The 19596-nt window shown below is 35.9% G+C and overlaps 1 protein-coding gene across 3 annotated transcripts in view; it reads left to right on the top strand.

The window, feature by feature from the left end:
* Positions 1-19596, top strand: part of CPNE8 (copine 8) — a 321061-nt gene that overhangs the window by 152492 nt on the left and 148973 nt on the right. For all 3 annotated transcript variants that reach the window (XM_038577249.1, XM_038577248.1, XM_038577250.1), the window contains 3 exons: positions 2282-2357; positions 5711-5764; positions 7122-7183. In XM_038577249.1, coding sequence (XP_038433177.1) covers positions 2282-2357; positions 5711-5764; positions 7122-7183 — 192 coding nt within the window. The remainder of the gene's footprint in view (positions 1-2281; positions 2358-5710; positions 5765-7121; positions 7184-19596) is intronic.

Here is a 19596-nt window from a genome sequence, read left to right as displayed (position 1 = left end):
AGCACAGGATAGCATTGCATTTATATGACATGCAAATTCAGTATTTTATTCAAAATCATAATCTTGAACAAGATTCAGAAAGGGAGGAGCAAATATTTTATTCATTCTTTCTTCTATTTGTATCCTACCTTATTCTGAAAATGATCCACGGTAATTTATAGAAATGCATGCATTAAGACATGATGAACTATAAACTGGGTAAGGAAATTGAAGGAAAGGAGAAATAAGAGTCTGAAATTTGAAAAGTCTGCAGAGGACAGTGTGTCATGAAGACATATCCTGTAAGAAATGGGCCATAGATTTGACCATAAGCTCTCTATAAAACCTAACTCAGAGGGAGAACAAAAAAAATCTCTATTTCCTGATAAACAGAGTTCTTTCAGAATAGGAAATACCAGTGAGAAAGAAGCACAGAAGTGCAGATTCATACATTTGAGACCAGAGAGAATTGTACTTCATTGTTCATCACTCAGTTCTACAGAGAGTAACAAATTTACCAAAACAAAACAGGACCAAATATCACAGAATTGCTTCTTAGAAAGTTTCACAGTGACTTCAACAGGGGCACATCAATGTGCTGTATGATAAACCTGATCATTGCCATTGGATTCCAGATTTGCCACTCTGTTGGACTTACATTATCCGGGTGGGTATTACATGTTCTTGAGACTTGATTGCATAGTTGTATTTACTTGTGGCAAATAATACTGCTTTTTTCTACCAAGTTTTTGATTAGTGTTGAATGTTGGAAATTTTAATGTTAATAGTATAATAGAACGTTTTCTTTCCATGGCTACAGCTTAAGATATTTGAAATATGCACAGAAATGGAGGAGGAGAGATTCTTCCATAAACATAAACTCCATAACTCAGGTTTTAAGATTGCAGTGAAAGATATCATGATTATGAGTTTGCGCTTCTGAAGGCCAAAGAAAATTATTTCACTTATTAGAAATATGTAGTGCTAAAGTACTATTTTATAATTTTCCCCATGTCATTTCAATGTGTGAGGCCTAGGCGATTGGGTTCATAAATACAAATATATTTACGACTGTTTTCAGTCCCCTTTCCTTTCACATTTTCATGAGTGTAGATCTGCTTCTGAAAGTTAAATCTGGAAGAAGTCAAGGTGTTGATACTGGTGTAAACAGGACTGTCACATTTAGAATACTATGATGTATGTACAAGATCTTTGAGACCATGGAAAACTGGGAGGCTGGAAATCCAAATGAGCTATGTTTTAAATAATGTTATAACAGCATCATATTGCAAAATTTCTGCTAAATTTAATGGTAGCTCATTTTTTCTTCCAAATCTTGTCTTTAGAAATCAATATTTTGGTTGGCTAGATAGCAGCTTGTTTATTGGTTGTCACTGGTCATCAGGTCTTCACAAGTAAGCATTAAATCTACCTGGTGGGTGGGGAAATATATATATATTTAATGGTAATGAACACCTTGCATTTGCAAAGTGAATGGGCCAAGCTGAAATTCTATGATATACATGGCAGTGATATCCCTTATGGTGTGTTTACCATTTTAGTTCCTACAGTCTTTATCTTTTTTATCATCTTCGTCTCTACGATTCCTTTGCTAAGCTTCAGTAATCACATTGACAGGATTTTATAGTGAGAACTAATACATGCTTACTCAATCCTTATGTGTCCCCATCTAAACTAGAAGTCACCTGTAGAGGTCTGCTTTCTGAGAAGTCAGTGATGATTGCTTTAAGGTGAAGAAACTCAGAATAACCATGTTGGTATTAATAATATACTTTAGAGCTCTTATTATTGAAAATAAAGCTTCGTGACTATTATCCATGTTAACATGGGATACTCTTGAAAAATAATGTCCTATTACATCCTGGTCATAAGAAAGTTTGAAGAGTTTTATATATTGTACTTGTGACTATTGATATAAATAACTTTTTGAGTGTCCTAAATGTTCATTCTAATATGTTATTAATCATTTTGCTAGTATAGACAATGAAATGTTTTTGAGAGATGAGTTATTAAAACTAAAATACCTGTTTGAAATATTAATATTGGTTGGATAAATTATATATTTGAATATTAAACAAAATGTAATTTTTGAGTGAACATAATTTGGGGTTGAAGGACAATGAAGTTATGTATGAATCTCTTAAAATATAAGTTATTAAGTTATGTTCATAGTAATATTAAGCATTTTTTCCATGATTAAACTATACTTTGTAAAAAGCTTTAAAGTATAGTTGACAAATGTATGAAAGCTAATACTGTATATTTTTCTCCTTAAATTTAGTCACGATTTCATTGGAGAATTTACCACAAGCTATAGGGAACTTTCTAGAGGACAATCGCAATTCAATGTATATGAGGTAAGAAGAATTTTATTTTATTATTATTTTCCTTTAGAATAAGTAAATTTATGCTTTAAAAATATAGATTTTGCAAAGGGTAATTGGCAAAAGTTAACCAACTACCAATATATGTAAGAATCTTTAAATTTATCGAACAGACTTGTTTCTGAGACTTGAATGATAGTATTTCTCTTCAATCCCATGGTCTTTTAACTCAATCTGAGAAATTTAAAAATTCTTGCCTATGAAACTTTTGATTATTTAAAAAAAATTCAATATGGACGCAAGTTCACTTTTCCATAAACTTCACCATTTGTTCACCATTGCCTTCCTACCAACCTCCTCCCCAACACCTTTTTTAATAAAAAGAGAAAAATATGCATGCTCATTATGTCAGTATGGTGTTAAAAAATGAACTGTGATCTGCTTAGTATGTTTGAGCACTTTTACTGTTATTTAGGTGAAGACTAAAGCTAATGACAAAATATGATTCAGTCATTAAAGAAATCGAAGTTGTTAAAGCAGGCACAATCTTTCTTAAGTTCTTTCTGCCTTAAACCTACCTTGCCAGTTAACTGGCACATGTATTGAGCACATGTTATATTTTGGCATTGTTAATACTTGAGCTAAGTTACCTGTACATTCTCTATAATTCTTTTATTTTACAAACATGAATAACAAAGGAGAATATCTCAGTACTAGTCAATAAAGGTAACTCTTTTCCTGCCAGGTTGATACCTCTTTCCCCACCAGGTTGACACTAAAATTGACATCTTTTAAGTTAGGAATGGAGTGCTATCCTTCTTTTGCCTTCTTCTTACTAAGTTAAAGCAATAGCATTCCATTCATTCACTCATTCATTCACCTATAAATAAAATATTTGTTACAAGGCTTTTATATTACACATCCTCTGTTAAGACCGTCGGAGTACAGAGGTGATTAAACATTTCAGTGTCTAGGGGCACCTCAGTGGCTCAGTTGATTAAGCATCTGACTCTTGATTTTAGCTCAGGTCATGATCTCAGTCAGGGTTGTAAGGTTGAGCCCTGTGTTAGGCTCTGGTCTTGGTCTCTCTCTCTCTCTCTCTCTCTTTCTCTCTCTCTCTTAAAAAAATTTCCATGTCTAATGGGAGACAAACACATGATATATGTTTAGTGTGTCTTGATAACAGCTACTTAGTAGAGTATGAGATATTAAAGGTCAAACTTCTCAGGCAAGGTCAAAGATGGAGTAATGGATCAATTTTTCTTTTATTTATTTATTTATGATAGTCACAGAGAGAGAGAAAGAGGCAGAGACATAGGCAGAGGGAGAAGCAGGCTCCATGCACCGGGAGCCTGATGTGGGATTCGATCCCGGGTCTCCAGGATCGCGCCCTGGGCCAAAGGCAGGCGCCAAACCGCTGCGCCACCCAGGGATCCCCTGGATCAATTTTTCTATCTAGGTCTTCCAAGGAAGAAATATTAAGGCTCTAAACAGGCAATGAAAGTAATATAAAACAGGTGGTACTTATATAGATGCCTGTTTTCTCTGCCTACCATTGTGTTTCTAGATCTCCTGCAATATACTTGAGCTTTTATAAACTCCCTACAGCTTTACAGACTGCTTTTGGTAAAGACCTTCTCTTGTCAGTTCCTGAGCTGATAGGATTATCTCCAAAACTGCAGTCATGCTAGATTTGAGCTGCTTTTGAAGCTGTTAGGTCTGTAGTAGCATCCATGGTTGGGGATGGTTGTTAGCAGAAGCTCAAGTGGGCATGGATTTTGTCTGGACCCTGGGTGAATGAGGCTGGCTGTACTTTATTCAGTAGAGGGGCACTGAACCAGGATTTCTTTTCAGGGTGTACAAGTCCTTAGTCAGATGACCTATTACTAAGTGCAAAGATGTACTTTTGCACCTATTACTAAGTGCAAAGATGTGTGTGACTCCTGCCAGTTCCCTTGGAGGACTCCCATCTGATCACTGGATGGTCCTTAAGTAGGCAGGACTGGCTCTGCACCATACCTAAGAGGGTCAGCCACTGAATTGCATGGCTGTTTCAGGTACCATGGTCAAGACTTTGGTCTGTAGACCTGGCACTGGAGGCACAGATGAGCATGTCTCCCACTAGGCCTCTGGGTGGGCTAGGTTGCTTCCTTACCTTATTTGGCTGGGGCCAAATAAATATAAATAAATATAAGGGTATTTCATGATCTCCTGAGGTAAGACATGAGTGCATCTTGGTGGGTCCTTGTGCCAGTGGAATTTCTCACAAACTATACCTGGAAGGAGCTGGAACTAAGTATTGGTCCCTTTCAAGATCTAAATGATTGCAGACAGGATTGTTTCCTACTGGGGCCCTGGACCCATAGGACTATTAGTGGACTGTGATTATGAGGGGGCTGGAGCAGAGAATAGGGCCCTTTGAGATCTCTAAGGTTGCAAACAGCTTTCAGGGTCTCTAGGTATGGAGATAGGAGTGTCTCCTGCTGGCTCCACGTACCTGTGGGCCTTCAGGTTTGTTTCAATAATATGTATTTGCCCTCTGCTCCAACCACCTTGGGCCAATTACTTTTTCCTCTTTCTAGAATGTTCTATCTCTTTTTATTGTTGCCTTAGTTTAAATTAATAAAGTTTAAATAATACTTATCATAAATTCTTTTAACTTTCTTTGCCTGTCAAAATGCTTCCTTTCAGATTGGGATGCACTGAAGGATTTTCTTTTAAGAAAATGTGATTTGCTTATCCTATTAGATTGACAGGTCTTACTCATCTTTACGTTCCCTGTATTCTTCAATTTCTTGTACAATAATATTTCCTCATGGAATAAGTGGCCAAACGTTAAATCTTAGGCCCACAAACCAGACCTTTACCAATTATTACATAGCCTCGGTATCTGGCGGAAATTAATATCCCTGACAGCAATAGAGTAAAAGAGCTCTTATGTATGCACGTATCTGGGTGATTTGCTTATGTTAGTGTTTTTAGCCTAATAACAAAAGTTATGTTTCTTGACTATACTTTCTTTAGCTATTTACACAGTTTACTTCAAAGCAGTCATTATTACTTAGGACCTAAATATTAAAAGTCTCTTCTCACATCAAGAAGATACAGATGGATTAGGGTAATCAATGCATAAAGTGATTGAGAAGAATATTACTGAAAAAAAATACATTTTTAAAAAAGATGTGCACACACACAAAGAAAATGGTCACTAGAAAATTTGGAGAGAAGTTTTGGTCGAAGGACTGTCCAGGAGTCATACTAAAGGCATTTGTAAATGTATAAATGTATCTGAAGTGAAAGCAGCAGTTTGAACTACATATTCTGTGAAAATGTGAAAATTTCAGTATAAAACTAACACATAATAATTGTTTTATCTGCTTTTCAAGGTGGTGAATCCCAAAAAGAAAGGAAAAAAGAAAAAATACACTAATTCGGGAACAGTAAGTCAGATTTTATGTTATTCATCAAGGAGTCAAATAAATGAATAAAAAAATGTATAATATTATATAGACTGGAACTAAAGACTAAGCTCTTTCACTTAAGATTTTAATATAAAGGTGCATAATAGAAAACTGAACTTGCTGTGGGGATGGTTGTAATGGAGAATACCTTATAAAAAGTAGTGACCCAGCTTCCTGCAGGTTGTCCTCGGGATTGTATGACCTCTGAGGGAAGCTGAAGTTTTGTTATGAAATCTTCATTCAGTGGAATCACACTAGAGAGAATCAAGTAGGTATGAAAAAGTTTAAGTGCTAGTAAGAAATACTACACTCTTTACAGGCTACACTTAATTGTTAAAACTCATGGCATGAGAAAGTACTTGTTAATACGGCATTAAAATTTACAACCTTGTTGGAAGTGGGACGAAATCAATACAGGAGGGGGATCCCTGGGTGGCTCAGCGGTTTAGCACCTGCCTTTGGCCCAAGGCATGATCCAGTCCCGCATCAGGCTCCTTGCATGGAGCCTGCTTCTCCCTCTGACTGTGTCTCTGCCTCTTTTTCTGTGTCTCTCATGAATAAATAAATAAAATCTTAAAAAAATAAATAAAAAATAAATCGATACAGGAAGGTGCAAAGATGAAAGTATCTTAAAATTGTGAAAAATCATCCTATTCTTTTTTTTTTTTTTTTTTTTGGAGAATTCAGATGTGCTTTTTTTTTTTTTTATTGGAGCATAGCTAATACACAATGTCATAGTTTCGAGTATAGAACATACTGATTTAACAATCCTGTACGTCACTCTGTGTTCACCACCATAAGTACAGTCACCAGATGTCACCACACAATGTTATTACAATATTACATTGTAATATTGTGTTACCCATACTCTACTTTTCTTCTCTGGTGACATTTCTTCTATAATATACTGAAGATTTTATTGTATGATTAAATTTTCTTAGGAGAAAGAATATCTAAGTTCTCCTCAAATTTCCTTTTGAAGATTTCTATACTGCAAGACATTTGAAATATTCAAGAGCCTCATTACAGGACGATGACAAAAACATGCAGTAACACAATGTCCTTGTAGACAATTTTTATGCTATTCTTCAAAGGAAATAAACTGGTCATAGGAAGGAGTTAGTTAATTTTTTTGGCTCCTTTCATTCTTATAATTTTATACGTTAAAACAATCAGTCCTGGCAGATTTTAATAAAGAATTATATTGTTATTGATTTTCAAAATGTGATATTCCTCTCTAATATGAATATGAGTTCGTCTCTAATACTTAAAGTCCATTTGGGGTTGCAGTTAGTACTGGCAGGTAATTTTGCCTTGTTTTTCTTTTCTTTTTCAGGTAACTTTACTCTCCTTTCTGGTAGAAACAGAAGTTTCATTCCTTGATTATATTAAAGGAGGGTAAGTCATTGTCTGAAATTGTTTCATTCCTTAAACATCTCTTTTAGTGTATCTAGCAAGTGCTACCACTAAGTAATAGGCAGCTGAAATGATCAACTTTATTATACTTTGAGGGCAGAACTTTTGCACTTTTGTTACAGACTTAGGGAGATAAACTTAAACACAATGAGCTATTACTTTGGGGGAAAATTGCAACTTTTCTTTGACGAAGAGAAAAGACTCTATTGTGTTGATAATAGTTGCAGATAAAGCTATTATATGTACTTCCAGAGAATATTTTCAGTTGCCTAACATATGGGACTTTTATATGCACTTTTCATTATTTTTGAAGTAGAAGAAAAGCTTGAGGGCTTGTTGTAAATGTATATTTGAGCTCCAGAATATTAAAGAATGTATCTTGTCGTAAAATCATAATGCAGAAATGGATGGTGAGTAGTCATTTTGTTGCTCCTTACGCTTCTGGGCAGGAATATATTTCAGAAAAAAATTGGTTGTTTTAACCATTCTTGAAATTTTCCAGAGTCCAGACAGAGACTGTCTTGGTAATATATTGTGGATTCCTATACCCTAGTAAATAGGAAGGATGTTTTTCAATTTTGTTCCTATTTTTAACTGAGTTGCCCCTATCTTTTCAAAACCAAGCATCCCCAGAGATTGAAAACATTCATTAATATGCAGTCTAAAATGTCCACATATTCTAATTTATGTGCTATAACCTGTATTAGAATATACACAAACGGTGAGAGGTAAATTTGAATGTGGTTTGTAACTTCATGACAAAAAATAGCAGCCAGAGGCAACACTCATGTAAATCTTTTCCTAATTATGATTTAAGGTTTTTTTTTTAAGATTTTATTTATTTGTTCATGAGAGACACAGAGAGAGAGAGAGAGAGAGAGAGAGAGAGAGAGATAGGGAGAGACACAGGCAGAGGGAAAAGCAGGCTCCTCACAGGGAGCCTGATATGGGACTCGATCCCGGGTCTCCAGGATCATGCCCTGAGCCAAAGGCAGATGCTCAACCATTGAGCCACCCAGATGCCCCTAGAATTTTTTTTTCCAGTACTAGTTCACTGGTAGAATGTCATGAGGTAGAAGAAAGGGATAAAAGAATGAAGAGGCTAGAGGAACAAAGACAGTTTACCAAAACACAGGGAGCTTGACCCTTTTGCTCTTAGTTAAGGAAACAAAAACAAACCCCAAAATGATAATTTGCTTAAATGCAAAATCAATGCTATATATGGACATCTTGCAACCTGCCACTTGGCTACACAGACACAGAAGCTACGGTGGCTGTTTCAATAAAGTTAAAGGGAAAGGTACTAAAGTCCAGAAAAATGCTGTTAAAGAAAAACTTCAGGAATGAGCCTATGAGTGAGGAAATAGGAGACAAATCTTTATTTAGGTTTATAAATAAGGGACAACCCAACTCAGTCACATTGTGCTTGACCAAAAAGGATGAGAGGAGGTGGTGTTTTTAAAACTTGAAACCACAGCGAGGAAGAAATTTCAGTTGGTGTGGTTTGCTCAGAGATTATTTGACCTCTTTTGCTCAGTATTGTGGGTTGGGGGAAAATTTTCCAGGTGTCTAAACCTCAAGATGATTATCATGATTCCAGGAAGTGGTGATTCTTCTCTGAACTACGCAAAAATGGTGGCAGTTGAGAGATGGACTCAGAATTGTTAACTTTCCTTTGCCCCTTTTCCTCTTCACTTCTTCTTTTTGATCATTGGTGTATAAAAGGTTACCATGATCAGTTGTATGGTAGAGTCCTTCGTGGCCCAAGTGCTTGGTTACTTCTTGGGGTCCATCCAATCCATTGTAAGGGGCATAAGGGCATGGAGTTGGAACAGTATACACAGAAGCTTCAGTCATCATCATTAGCTTGGGAGCGGAAGAGAAGAAAGTGAGACACTTCTGAAACAAGCAAAGGGTATTTTATATGGCAACCAGATGCTTAATCCCCAAGTTAATAGTATCATCCAGTATTGTAGTCCAGATGGAAGGATGTTTTCTGTTTTGTCAGGTGACCAACTAAAGAGATTGGATGATAGTAGATAACTTTTAATGTAATTCCAAATTTCATTGAAGGTGGGATTGTTGATATGGTGAAGCCAAGAGGCCTGTGTGAAAATTTTTTTTAAATTTCTAATTCTACTTTGGAGGATGTAGTTATCCAGGTGCGACAAGAGATATTAGCAAGAATACAGACACCCTCTTATTCAACCAGCCGGTAGGCCAGTGCTGTTTGATTGCCTAGGACTACTGAAGCAAGGGAGTCTAAGGATAATTGTAAGTTTTGTAGGGCTGAAGCAGTATTGTGGGGTAATTCCTCTAGAACGTTTGTTGGATTACACAGTGTGGCTTTATGATAAGCAAATCTTCCCCAAGGGGCCAACATGCCTATGGCCAGATCACTTAGTTGAGTTTGGATTATGCCATTAGTGTGTTCAACTAATCTTGAGGATTAAGGATGATAGGTGCAATGAAAATGTTAAAAGATGGATTAGATTTTGCAGATCTCTTGGACAATTTAAACAGTGAAATGGATTCCTTGGTTACTGTGTAGCTTTTGAGAATATTCCAACTGGGGTGATTTTTTTCTAATAGGTTTTTGACCACTGTTTTAGCAGTTGGCTTGCCTGCAAGGAAATGTCTTGACCCAGTGAAAAAACATACAGATCATTATCAATACACATTTCTATTTGGTAAATGGAGGAAGCTGGATGAAATCAATTTGCCAGATGTCAGAAGGCCTGTTGGGAAGAGGAAATTGACCTAAGGCAGTGCAATATGGTTTTGTAGGATTGCACAAAATATTTGTTGGGCAAGAGTTCGAGATGGCATTTAATAGAACTGTGTGTCCATTGGACCATTTTATTTGTGCTCCGAGGTGTCGTGTCATAGATACATTTAAAAAGAGTTCCTGGGCTCTTTTTGGTAGCACAGGTTTGTTATTTGGACCCACCCAAACGTTGTCTTGGAGAAATCCTTCTAGGAACCTTGTTTCATCCATTTCCCCCTTCAGTGATGTTTTGAGGGTTTGTTTGTTTGTTTGTTTGTTTGTTTTTGTGTGTGTGTGTGTGTGTGTGTTTTGTTTTGTTTTGTTTTAAGTAACAGGGTTAAGGGAATGAAAGTCATATAGGGAGATGTTTGTGAGTTGGAGGTTTGAAGTGCCACATTTTTGGCAGCCTGGTCAGCATGATTGCCCTTGGCTTCAGGGATATCAAATTTGGAATGAGCTTGAATTTTTATAATAGCTAAGCTGTGGGGAAAGAGAAGGTGTCAGGTAGTTTTAATATAGAAGCTTTGTTTTTATGGACTGTCAGAGAATGTTAGAAACCCTGTTTCCAGAGCATACCAAAATCCTGGGCAACCTCAGAAGCATATATGCTATCTATAGACAGTGAGAGCTTTATTTATTAACAATTAGCATACACTTGTTAGAATGTAATTCAGCTTATTGGGCCTAACAAGCCTAGGGAAAGGAGCCTGCTTTGAAAATTTTTTCAGTGGATCGTATAGAGTGTCCTGCACTGTATTTTCCTTGTTCATTTTTATGTAACATCCATCGATAAACCAAGTAAAATGGGGACTTGGGGGGGGGATTTATGAAGGTTTAATTGGGGTAAATAATGAATCAGTGACAAGGATGCAGTTGTGTTAGTTGAATCTTTGAGGGGTAAGAAAAGTATGACAGCAATTTGAGAGGAGGACAACAAGAGAGTGAAATGGCTAGAAAGGATAGGTGGACTGGCAGAAGGATGTTCTGTGTGGTGGGAATCTAAGAGAGTTTTAACTGTATATGGAACGAATACCTATAGGGGAGAGTCTAGTACTATTTTTTTGGTGGCAGTAAGGAGTGTAAAGGCTGCTGTTAGGGCATGGAGCCAGGGAGGAAAACCTTTGGCCACAGGGTCTAGTTGAAGATTATAATATCCTGCAGGGCATTCTTGGCCTCCATATGCCAACAATTGATCAGGATTTGGGTCAGGATTCCCAAAGTGCTACTGGAAAGTTCATGAGCAAAAAGGAAGAAGGGCAGTTGGTAATGAGGGTGTCCTAGAGTTGGAAAAGAGACAAACTTTTTTTTTTTTTTTTTTTTTTTAAAGAATAAAACCTTCTTGGGTCTCTTTGAGGCCTTGGAATAGGGTCTGGAATGGTTCCAGTAGGGAGGTTTAAGGATTGAGGTATGAGGGAATAATTGGTAATCCAAAGGTGACAGGATTCAGTAAGGCCCAGGAAACTCATTATTGTCATTTAGTCTGGGATTGAGTGAACAGGGTGATGGTAGTCATTCTGTCTGGTTCTATTTTTAGCCCATCTGATGTTAAAAGGTGGCCTAGGAATTTGACAGAGGCAGAACAGAATTGAAATTTATCTTTCCATTATGTCATTTGTTGGCTAATTGTTGAAGACGATGTTTAGTGTCTATAAAGAGGCCTTTAGGGTGGGGAAATATAAAAAAAAAGTTAAGATTTTATTTATTAATTTGACAGAGAGAGAGAGAGAGCACAAGTAGGCAGAGCACCAGGCAGAGGGAGAGAGAGAAGCAGACTCCCCACTGAACAGGGAGCCCAATGCAGGGCTCGATCCGAGGGCCCTGGGATTATGACCTGAACTGAAGGCAGATGCTTAACTGACTGAGCCACTCAGACACCCCGTAAAGATTGCTTATATATTGTAATAGTATAGATTTCCCAGGGAAATTGAAATCTTTCAGGTCACCATGGAGGGTTTGAGAGAAATAGAGTTTTTGGTATATCCCTTCGGTACGGCTGTTCAAGTGTCTTTGTGATTGTTCTTTGTAAAAGCAAAAGGTATTGACTTTGGGGGCCAAAGGAAATGCTGCAAAAGGCACTGTATTGGTCCATGACAGAAAAAGTAGTTGTTTCAGTGGGCATATTAAAAAGGAGGATGTACTGTCAAGATGTAGGGTGATCGGGTATGAATATAGTGTTGATTGCCCTAAGGTCTTGACCAAAATGCAGTCCTCTGTTATGGGCTTTTTATTTGGCATGATGAGGGTATTGCAAGGTTTTTTTTGTTTTGTTTTGTTTTTTTTTTTTGTTTGTTTGTTTGTTTTGTTTTGTATTGCAAGGTCTTGTAGTGGGGATGATCAATCTTCAGTTGGTAAAATTTTTTTTTTTAATCTTGAATAATAAGAGTTATTCCTTTAATGGCCATAGGGCTTGAAGGATACTGCTTAATACTGGTTAAGGGCTTTGATGGATCAATTTGAACAGTTGTTGGGGAAATTGAAATCATATGTCTTCTATTGGTAGAGGAAGTTGCCTGTAATTGATCAGAGAGTATATTTAGGAATGGGAGGGCAGTGGGCTGATTGGAGTAGAATTGGACAGATAGGTAGAATTAGGAATTCTGAATGTTGAGAAGACAAATCTAAAAACATTTCTTTTCCTTTTTCTTTTTTGTGACTGATTACCATTAGATGGTAAATGCCTTTCTACTCCAAGGCAGGAGATTGGAAAACAGAAAGGGGTTGAGGACTGAGTAAGTTATTGCAGTGTCTATAAGAGTGAAATCATCCTCATTTTGAATTTTTATAGAAATTTCTTTTGCAGTGTTTGCTCGGAGAATGGGTAAAATCCCCTCTTTGTTCTCAAAGCGTCCCTAATCTGTTCAGGGAATTGTGTGTGAGATTTATGGATGCTTTTGGAGCCATCTTTCATATTTCAGACATTCCTTTTTGAAATGTCTAGGCTTTTTGCAAAAAAAAAAAAACAGGTTTTATTGAGTTGAGCTGAATGTTTTAACTTGTGACATGGATTTGGCTAACCTTTTAGCAGTGGTGGCAAGGGCAAAAAGTTTTGGTCTGTCGGTCGGGGTCATGTTGTTTGACCAGAGTTGAGAGTGAATCAAGGAGGCCCTCTAGAAACATTGAATTAATTGATTATGGAGATTGATCAGGATATTTACTTCATAGAATACCTGATGGGTACTGATTATAAGAAAGGAAGAGTAGAGATTCATGTTCCTATCTTTCTTAAAAATCCCTAGTTGCATGAAAATAACAAATTATAACAGTTTGAAAGAACACAAATATGAAAACCAGGTGAAAGTGTAGCTACAAACATCTAATCCAAATATTTCAGTACATTATTTTTATTTTTCCTGATAGATTTTGTCAATTTTTTCCTACCTGTTTAGACATTGTAACATTTTGAGCTTTCTGCCCTTGCTAAATCTCAACCTCCAAGTAGATAAATGCACTACAATGATGGAAAATCATATAAAAAGCAGATATGTAATCACACAAAATTTCTGAATAATAGCAAAGTAGAACATAATGAGCTGCACTCATTTCAAATTAGGATTAATTGTAATAAATGACAATTATGTATAGTTTCAGTAAATGGCTACTGACTTTTTTGAACAACATCAATCAGAATTCCTATCTCTTACAATTTAACAAATTCTGAAAACTGTTAAACATTTTAGTTATATTTGATATTCTTCATTGTTACTTTTTTCAAAAATAATAAAATACTTTTACTTTATTTTATTAGTGTTTTATATTCATGTTTCTAGGAAAGAAGTGTTATATCTCCCACACTTTTTAAAGTTTTATTTATTTATTCATGAGTAAGAGGTAGAGACCTAGGCAGAGGGAGAAGCAGGCTCCCCCTGAGGAGCCTGATGCGAAACTTGATCCCAGGACCTCCGGGATCACAACCTGAGCCAAAGGTAGACGCTCAATCACTGAGCCACCCAGACGCCCTGTCTCTCACATTTTAATCATAAAAATCTTTGTGTTTCACATTATAAACATAAAATGTGAAATAGTAAAACGAAAAGTTAGTCAAAGTGAATGAACATAATTTAGTATGAAGCTAGATCCTCTGTAATCATACCTTATAGAGATAATATAGTTAGTTACATATTTGTTTATTGCAGAATGCATAATTATTTTTTGTAACATTGGTATAACACTGTGTACAATATTCTATAATGTGTATTTTGTTCATTAAATATATTGTGTATATATATTTCCACATCAGTACTTATGTATCTACCTTATTTTAATGGTCTTCCATCATATGAAAGTATATAATTTGGTTTAAATTTTTTTGTGTGTGGGCAGCCCCAGTGGTGCAGCGGTTTAGCGCTCCCTGCAGCCCGGGGTGTGATCCTGAAGACCCAGGATCGAGTCCCGCCTCAGGCTCCCTGCATGGAGCTTCTCCCTCTGTGTCTCTGCCTCTCTCTCTCCCTCTGTCTCTATGAGTGAATAAATAAAATCTTAAAAAAAATAAAATAAATAAAATAAATTATTTTGTGTGATAAACACTTTAGTTGTATCTATTTTATTTTATTTTCTTATTATAAACCAGGTTCAATGGTAAAACCCTGGTGCATACTTTTTATGCATGTCATTAAGCATGTGTAAGGGGTCATTTCCTAGAAATAGTATTATTGGATAAAATGGTATGTGTATTTTATAATTTGTTAGAGATTTCTAAGTTGTGTTGCTGAAAGAGTAGTAATAATTTACACTCCTAACACTTTCATTTGTATATGAAAGTTTACTATATCTTTACCTTAGTAAATGGTGGAACTCCTTTTTTATCTTTGCTAAAACTTCATAGATGATATATATGTCATTGTCAGTTTTTATCTGTGAAACCTCTGTTCGTTAGCCACTATGGTGTCTTTTGTAAAAAAGCTCATGTCTTTGGAAGCCTAGGTTTCAGAAACTTTTTTTTGCTTTTCTTCTGCTCCTTCTTCCCCTAGTTCCACCTAAAAGAATTGAGTATTTTTAACTGAGGATAGAAGATAGAAAGATAGCTGGCAGCTACATCTTTTAAGTGTAGTCAACACTTCAGCTAAACTCCAGTATTCACATTTCAGTCTTTGATAGAACTCCTCTTCAGCACACATCTAATGAGACTCTTCTTAATTTAGCCATCTGGTCTTGCCTTTTATCCTATGATTACACTGAAGAAGAACAATGAAATAACCTGACATTTAGGACTGCAATCAACCAAACATCTCAAAGTAGTATTATGGAGGTCTTATTAGTACATTTGAAGATTTGTGGGTTTATCAAGGGTAGGTTTTTGAAGAGTTGCTCTACCATATTTCCGAATAAGTATGTTATTTCAAAAGTGATTGGAACCAAGTGTTCAATTCCATTTTGTTTCTGTAATATATTGGAGTAACTACTCACTTTTAACCTAAAATACTAAGACATCAGTATTTGTGACCAGTGTCTGTGGGTTGTTTTTGTTGCTAACTTGGGTTAGCATCACTGCTGCTAATTTGGGTGGCATCAGTTCAGGAACCTATTCACCATGCTCTTTTTTTTTTTTTTTTTAAGATTTTATCTAGTTATTTGAGAGAGAAGCAAGGGCAAGAGAGAGCATGAGTAGAGAGAAGGGCAGAGGGAGACAGGGAAGCAGACTCCCCACTGAGCAGGGAGCCCCATGTGCTCCATCCCAGACCCTGAGATCATCACCTGAGCCAAAGGCAGACGCTCAAGTGACTGAACCACCCAGGTGCCCCTACTGTATCCTTTCTAATCTAGGAGAAACTACTGTTAAGTTATGATCATGCTGAACCCTAGCCAACAAAGGTAGAGATCTTAAAAAAAAAAAAAAAAGGTCAAACAATCATCGTATAAAATATGAGTAAAAATTGGTACTCTGGGCTTTCCAAAATAGTTGAGATTTCCCTGCATTCATTTTGTGCTCTGCACTAATTTGGAGAACATTGCCCTGACCCTCAGTTGTATGAGGAGCATGGGAAAAGGGAAAGAGGACAAACAGATGACTGATACAGCATATGTAGGACTAACTGCTTATGTTGAAACTCTTAGAAAGCAATCCTTAAATTGCCCTTTAAATTTCATCTATCTTCTTGTTTCATCTCACACACAAAAAAATTCAATAGAAAATTATAAAAAATGGGGATCCCTGGGTGGCGCAGTGGTTTGGCGCCTGCCTTTGGCCCAGGGCGCGATCCTGGAGACCCGGGATCGAATCCCACGTCAGGCTCCCGGTGCATGGAGCCTGCTTCTCCCTCTGCCTGTGTCTCTGCCTCTCTCTCTCTCTCTCTCTCTGTGTATGACTATCATAAATAAATTAAAAAAAAAATTAAAAAAAAAAAAGAAAATTATAAAAAATGTTATTTGTTTTCTCATGAATCCAAGTAGAAATTATGCAGAGTTAGGAATGAACACATTTAAATACTACACAGAATTGTTTTCAAAGTCCTTTAATATCTTCTCGTTTGAAGAAACGTTGTAGACCTAATTTTTAGTATTGGATATTCTAGGTTTCCATTATTTTAGTTGTTACTGATGTAGATATTTACATGAAAATATAACCCTGATTGTTTGTGAAACCATATTGTTAGCTTGTTACTTTTCATTCACAGTCTCAGTTCCTCAAACACTCTGTTTAGCTGCAATTATCAGGCTTACAATTCAGGTATACCGTGAGCAGATGAGACAGATGCATTCTAAATCAGCCAATTTTTAAGCAAATATTCTTTGAAACAAAAATCTAATTTTTAGGATTTTTTTTTGGTTAAGCAGGACAGGGCTCTTCCTGGAGCATAAGATATATTTTATAACTTCAGGTCAGAAAGAGTTTTATTTTCTAAATAGAAGAATGATACCTACAAAGGAGGTCTCTCTGTAGATAGTAAAAACTGGTTGTCTCTTTTGGATTGTTGACCCTAGGGCCATTTTTTAAAAAATTACACTCTTGTATATTTATCCCAGGGTCATGTATTTGTTTGCTTCTTTTTTTTTGTAATATTTCTGTTTGCTTCTTAATAAATAATTTTGAATATTAAAAGTCTGATATAATTGGGAACTAAAGATATTTATTCAGTAATCTTTAATCTATGGCATTGAGTATCTGATAACTAGTAATAAGGATAGTGTCAGATTCATATAAAGTCATACTGTTCTGAAATCTAAGATTCTGCTTTAGATGATCATTATTATGATTATTAATATCTGTAAAATGGGCTTATTGACTTCTAAATATTTATAAAATACATGTTTCTATATTTCCAATGGCTTACACTATAAGTATCTCAGCACAGAATCATAAATACCAATTTGGCTAAGTCCTCTGTGTATCTTAAATCCTCCTAAAACTCTTCACTCCACCACTAACATGATCAAGAACAAATATTTATAGTTTTATACATCTCTTTGACTGGCAGGTGAAGGGGGAAACAGATCACTAATTCTGCATACTGTGTCCCTCTAAGTTACCAGAATTTTATGTCAACATGGAACTCTAGTCCATTATTTTTATCAGACTATTGAATATATTAGAAACTTACAGAACTATAAACTGTCTTTTCCTTCCTTTGAAGAAAGCTCAAACTTTCATCCAGCTGATTTCAATGAGCTGCAAAAGTCCCCACCACTTATATTAAGTGGTTGCTAGTTTTTTGGTGTCATTTTAATTTGTTCGTTTGTGACTTGTTTTCTCAAAGAGACTGGCAATTTTAAGATATTTTTGGACAGCTGAACACCAAGTACACTAAATAAATCCAGATGGATGAGAAAACTATTTTAAGGGATCCCTGGGTGGCTCAGTGGCAGCCCAGGGTGTGATCCTGGAGTCCCGGGATCGAGTCCTGCGTTGGGCTCCTTGCAGGGAACCTGCTTCTCCCTCTGCCTGTGTCTCTGCCTCTCTCTCTCTGCATCTCTCATGAATAAACAAATAAATAAAATATTATAAATAAAATCTTTTTTTACAAAAAAAAGAGAAAGCCATTTTAAACCTGACTTTCCTACCCTTTCCCCCAAATTTCTAAGTTTAATGAAACATTATAAACAAATAGGATTTTTAAATGGAGTATGCCAATTCAGTGAACTAGATTATAAACCTGTTTCCTTGACTTTATCATTTGTGACCTTCCTCTTTCTACAATGCATACCACAATCATCAAATAAAACAGATGAACCAGGTTTTCTGGGATAAGAAAATGCCTTTATGTTGCCTCTGCCAGAAATTATCTCCATTTAACTCATATCTGGGTTTGTAGTGACTTGGAGGAAAAGACGAGATCAAGATTAGAAGCATAGGACTGCTTGTTTCCCTCACATCTTACCAGACCATGAAAGAGGGTAATAGGTTAGATGCTCAGTGGACAAGTTCTGGAAAATTAATAGTTAAGTATTTGGCCAAAATCAAGTCAATTGCAAAGATGTGGTTGCTGATAACTGAGGCAGTGGATAGTCATGACCAAGAATTCAGGTTCTGATATGAACTGCGTAGTTCAAATCCTAGATCTGCCTCTTTTTAGCATAACCTGTTTCCATTTACATTAAATAGGAATAAAAAGAATAGTGTGTATCATGGAGTAGCTATGTGGATTAAATGGCAGAGAGTTAACCCTCAGTAAATGCTAGCTACTATTTTTCTCAATAATTTGAATTTGTTTAAAGTTCCAATGTGTCTTATCGTATTTGATCTTCATAATATTGTTGGTGGTAATTGTCCCAGTTATCAGAGATGTGGAGAGAAAAAAGATATATTCAAATTTACAAAATTTATCAATAACAGTAATTTTTTGTAGTTCACTTCTCTTTGGAGGAATACCAAAACATTCCTTCCATTCCAATGTCAACCCAAACTCTTGATTCTGATTCTAAAACTTGTCTGAAATTATAGATAAAAAGTTTATATTCCACTTAAAAGAAGTAAGAAGTCTTAGAGGAGAAAATAAAAAAGAGTTACCTCCCTATTATAAGCTAATTTTAAAGGCTGAAATGGGCTTTTTGATCCTGCTTATTTTAAGGCTGAATTGAATATCAGTAAGTCCTGTTATCAACAATCTCCATAAGGATTTCTTACCTTAAAAATACTTGAAGCAAGTGCAATGATATTGTAAAATATTTGCCTTAGTTTTATAAAGTTGGTGACATTATTTTCGATAGGTGGCCTCAGGGAGCACATCTTGCCAGAACATGCAATACTGCAAGGTTTTTGAGGGTTTTTTTTCTTAATCCAATTTCTTTTTGAAAACTGAATATACAAGTTAGGATATTTTATAGTGTTTCTTGTTGTGGCACCCAAGTGTTTTGCATTCATCAAATCAGTGGAGAGCTAAACCCTGCAGCGCCAAATAGGGGTAAATCTAATAAAAACAAAACCATTCTGCCTTCTATAAATACATTCACATCGAGTATTATCATATGTAAACTAAACTCATCTAAACTAAGATTTAGAAAAGAAACTTTTACAAATATTAAGACTCAGAAACTTTGTTTTGGTTAATGCATGATTTTCATTTTTATACATGTTTAAATGCATGCTTGAAAAGGCCAGACAGGTCCAGTTAAGTGTGGTTTCATTGACAGCTTATGTTATTTTTCAGATTATTTTCTTCAGAGACATTTATTTCAAAGTCCGAGAAAACTGCAT

Source organism: Canis lupus, chromosome 27 (genome assembly GCF_011100685.1).
Source record: "Canis lupus familiaris isolate Mischka breed German Shepherd chromosome 27, alternate assembly UU_Cfam_GSD_1.0, whole genome shotgun sequence".
NCBI lineage: Eukaryota > Metazoa > Chordata > Mammalia > Carnivora > Canidae > Canis > Canis lupus.
This window is presented reverse-complemented; position numbering and strand designations above follow the sequence as displayed.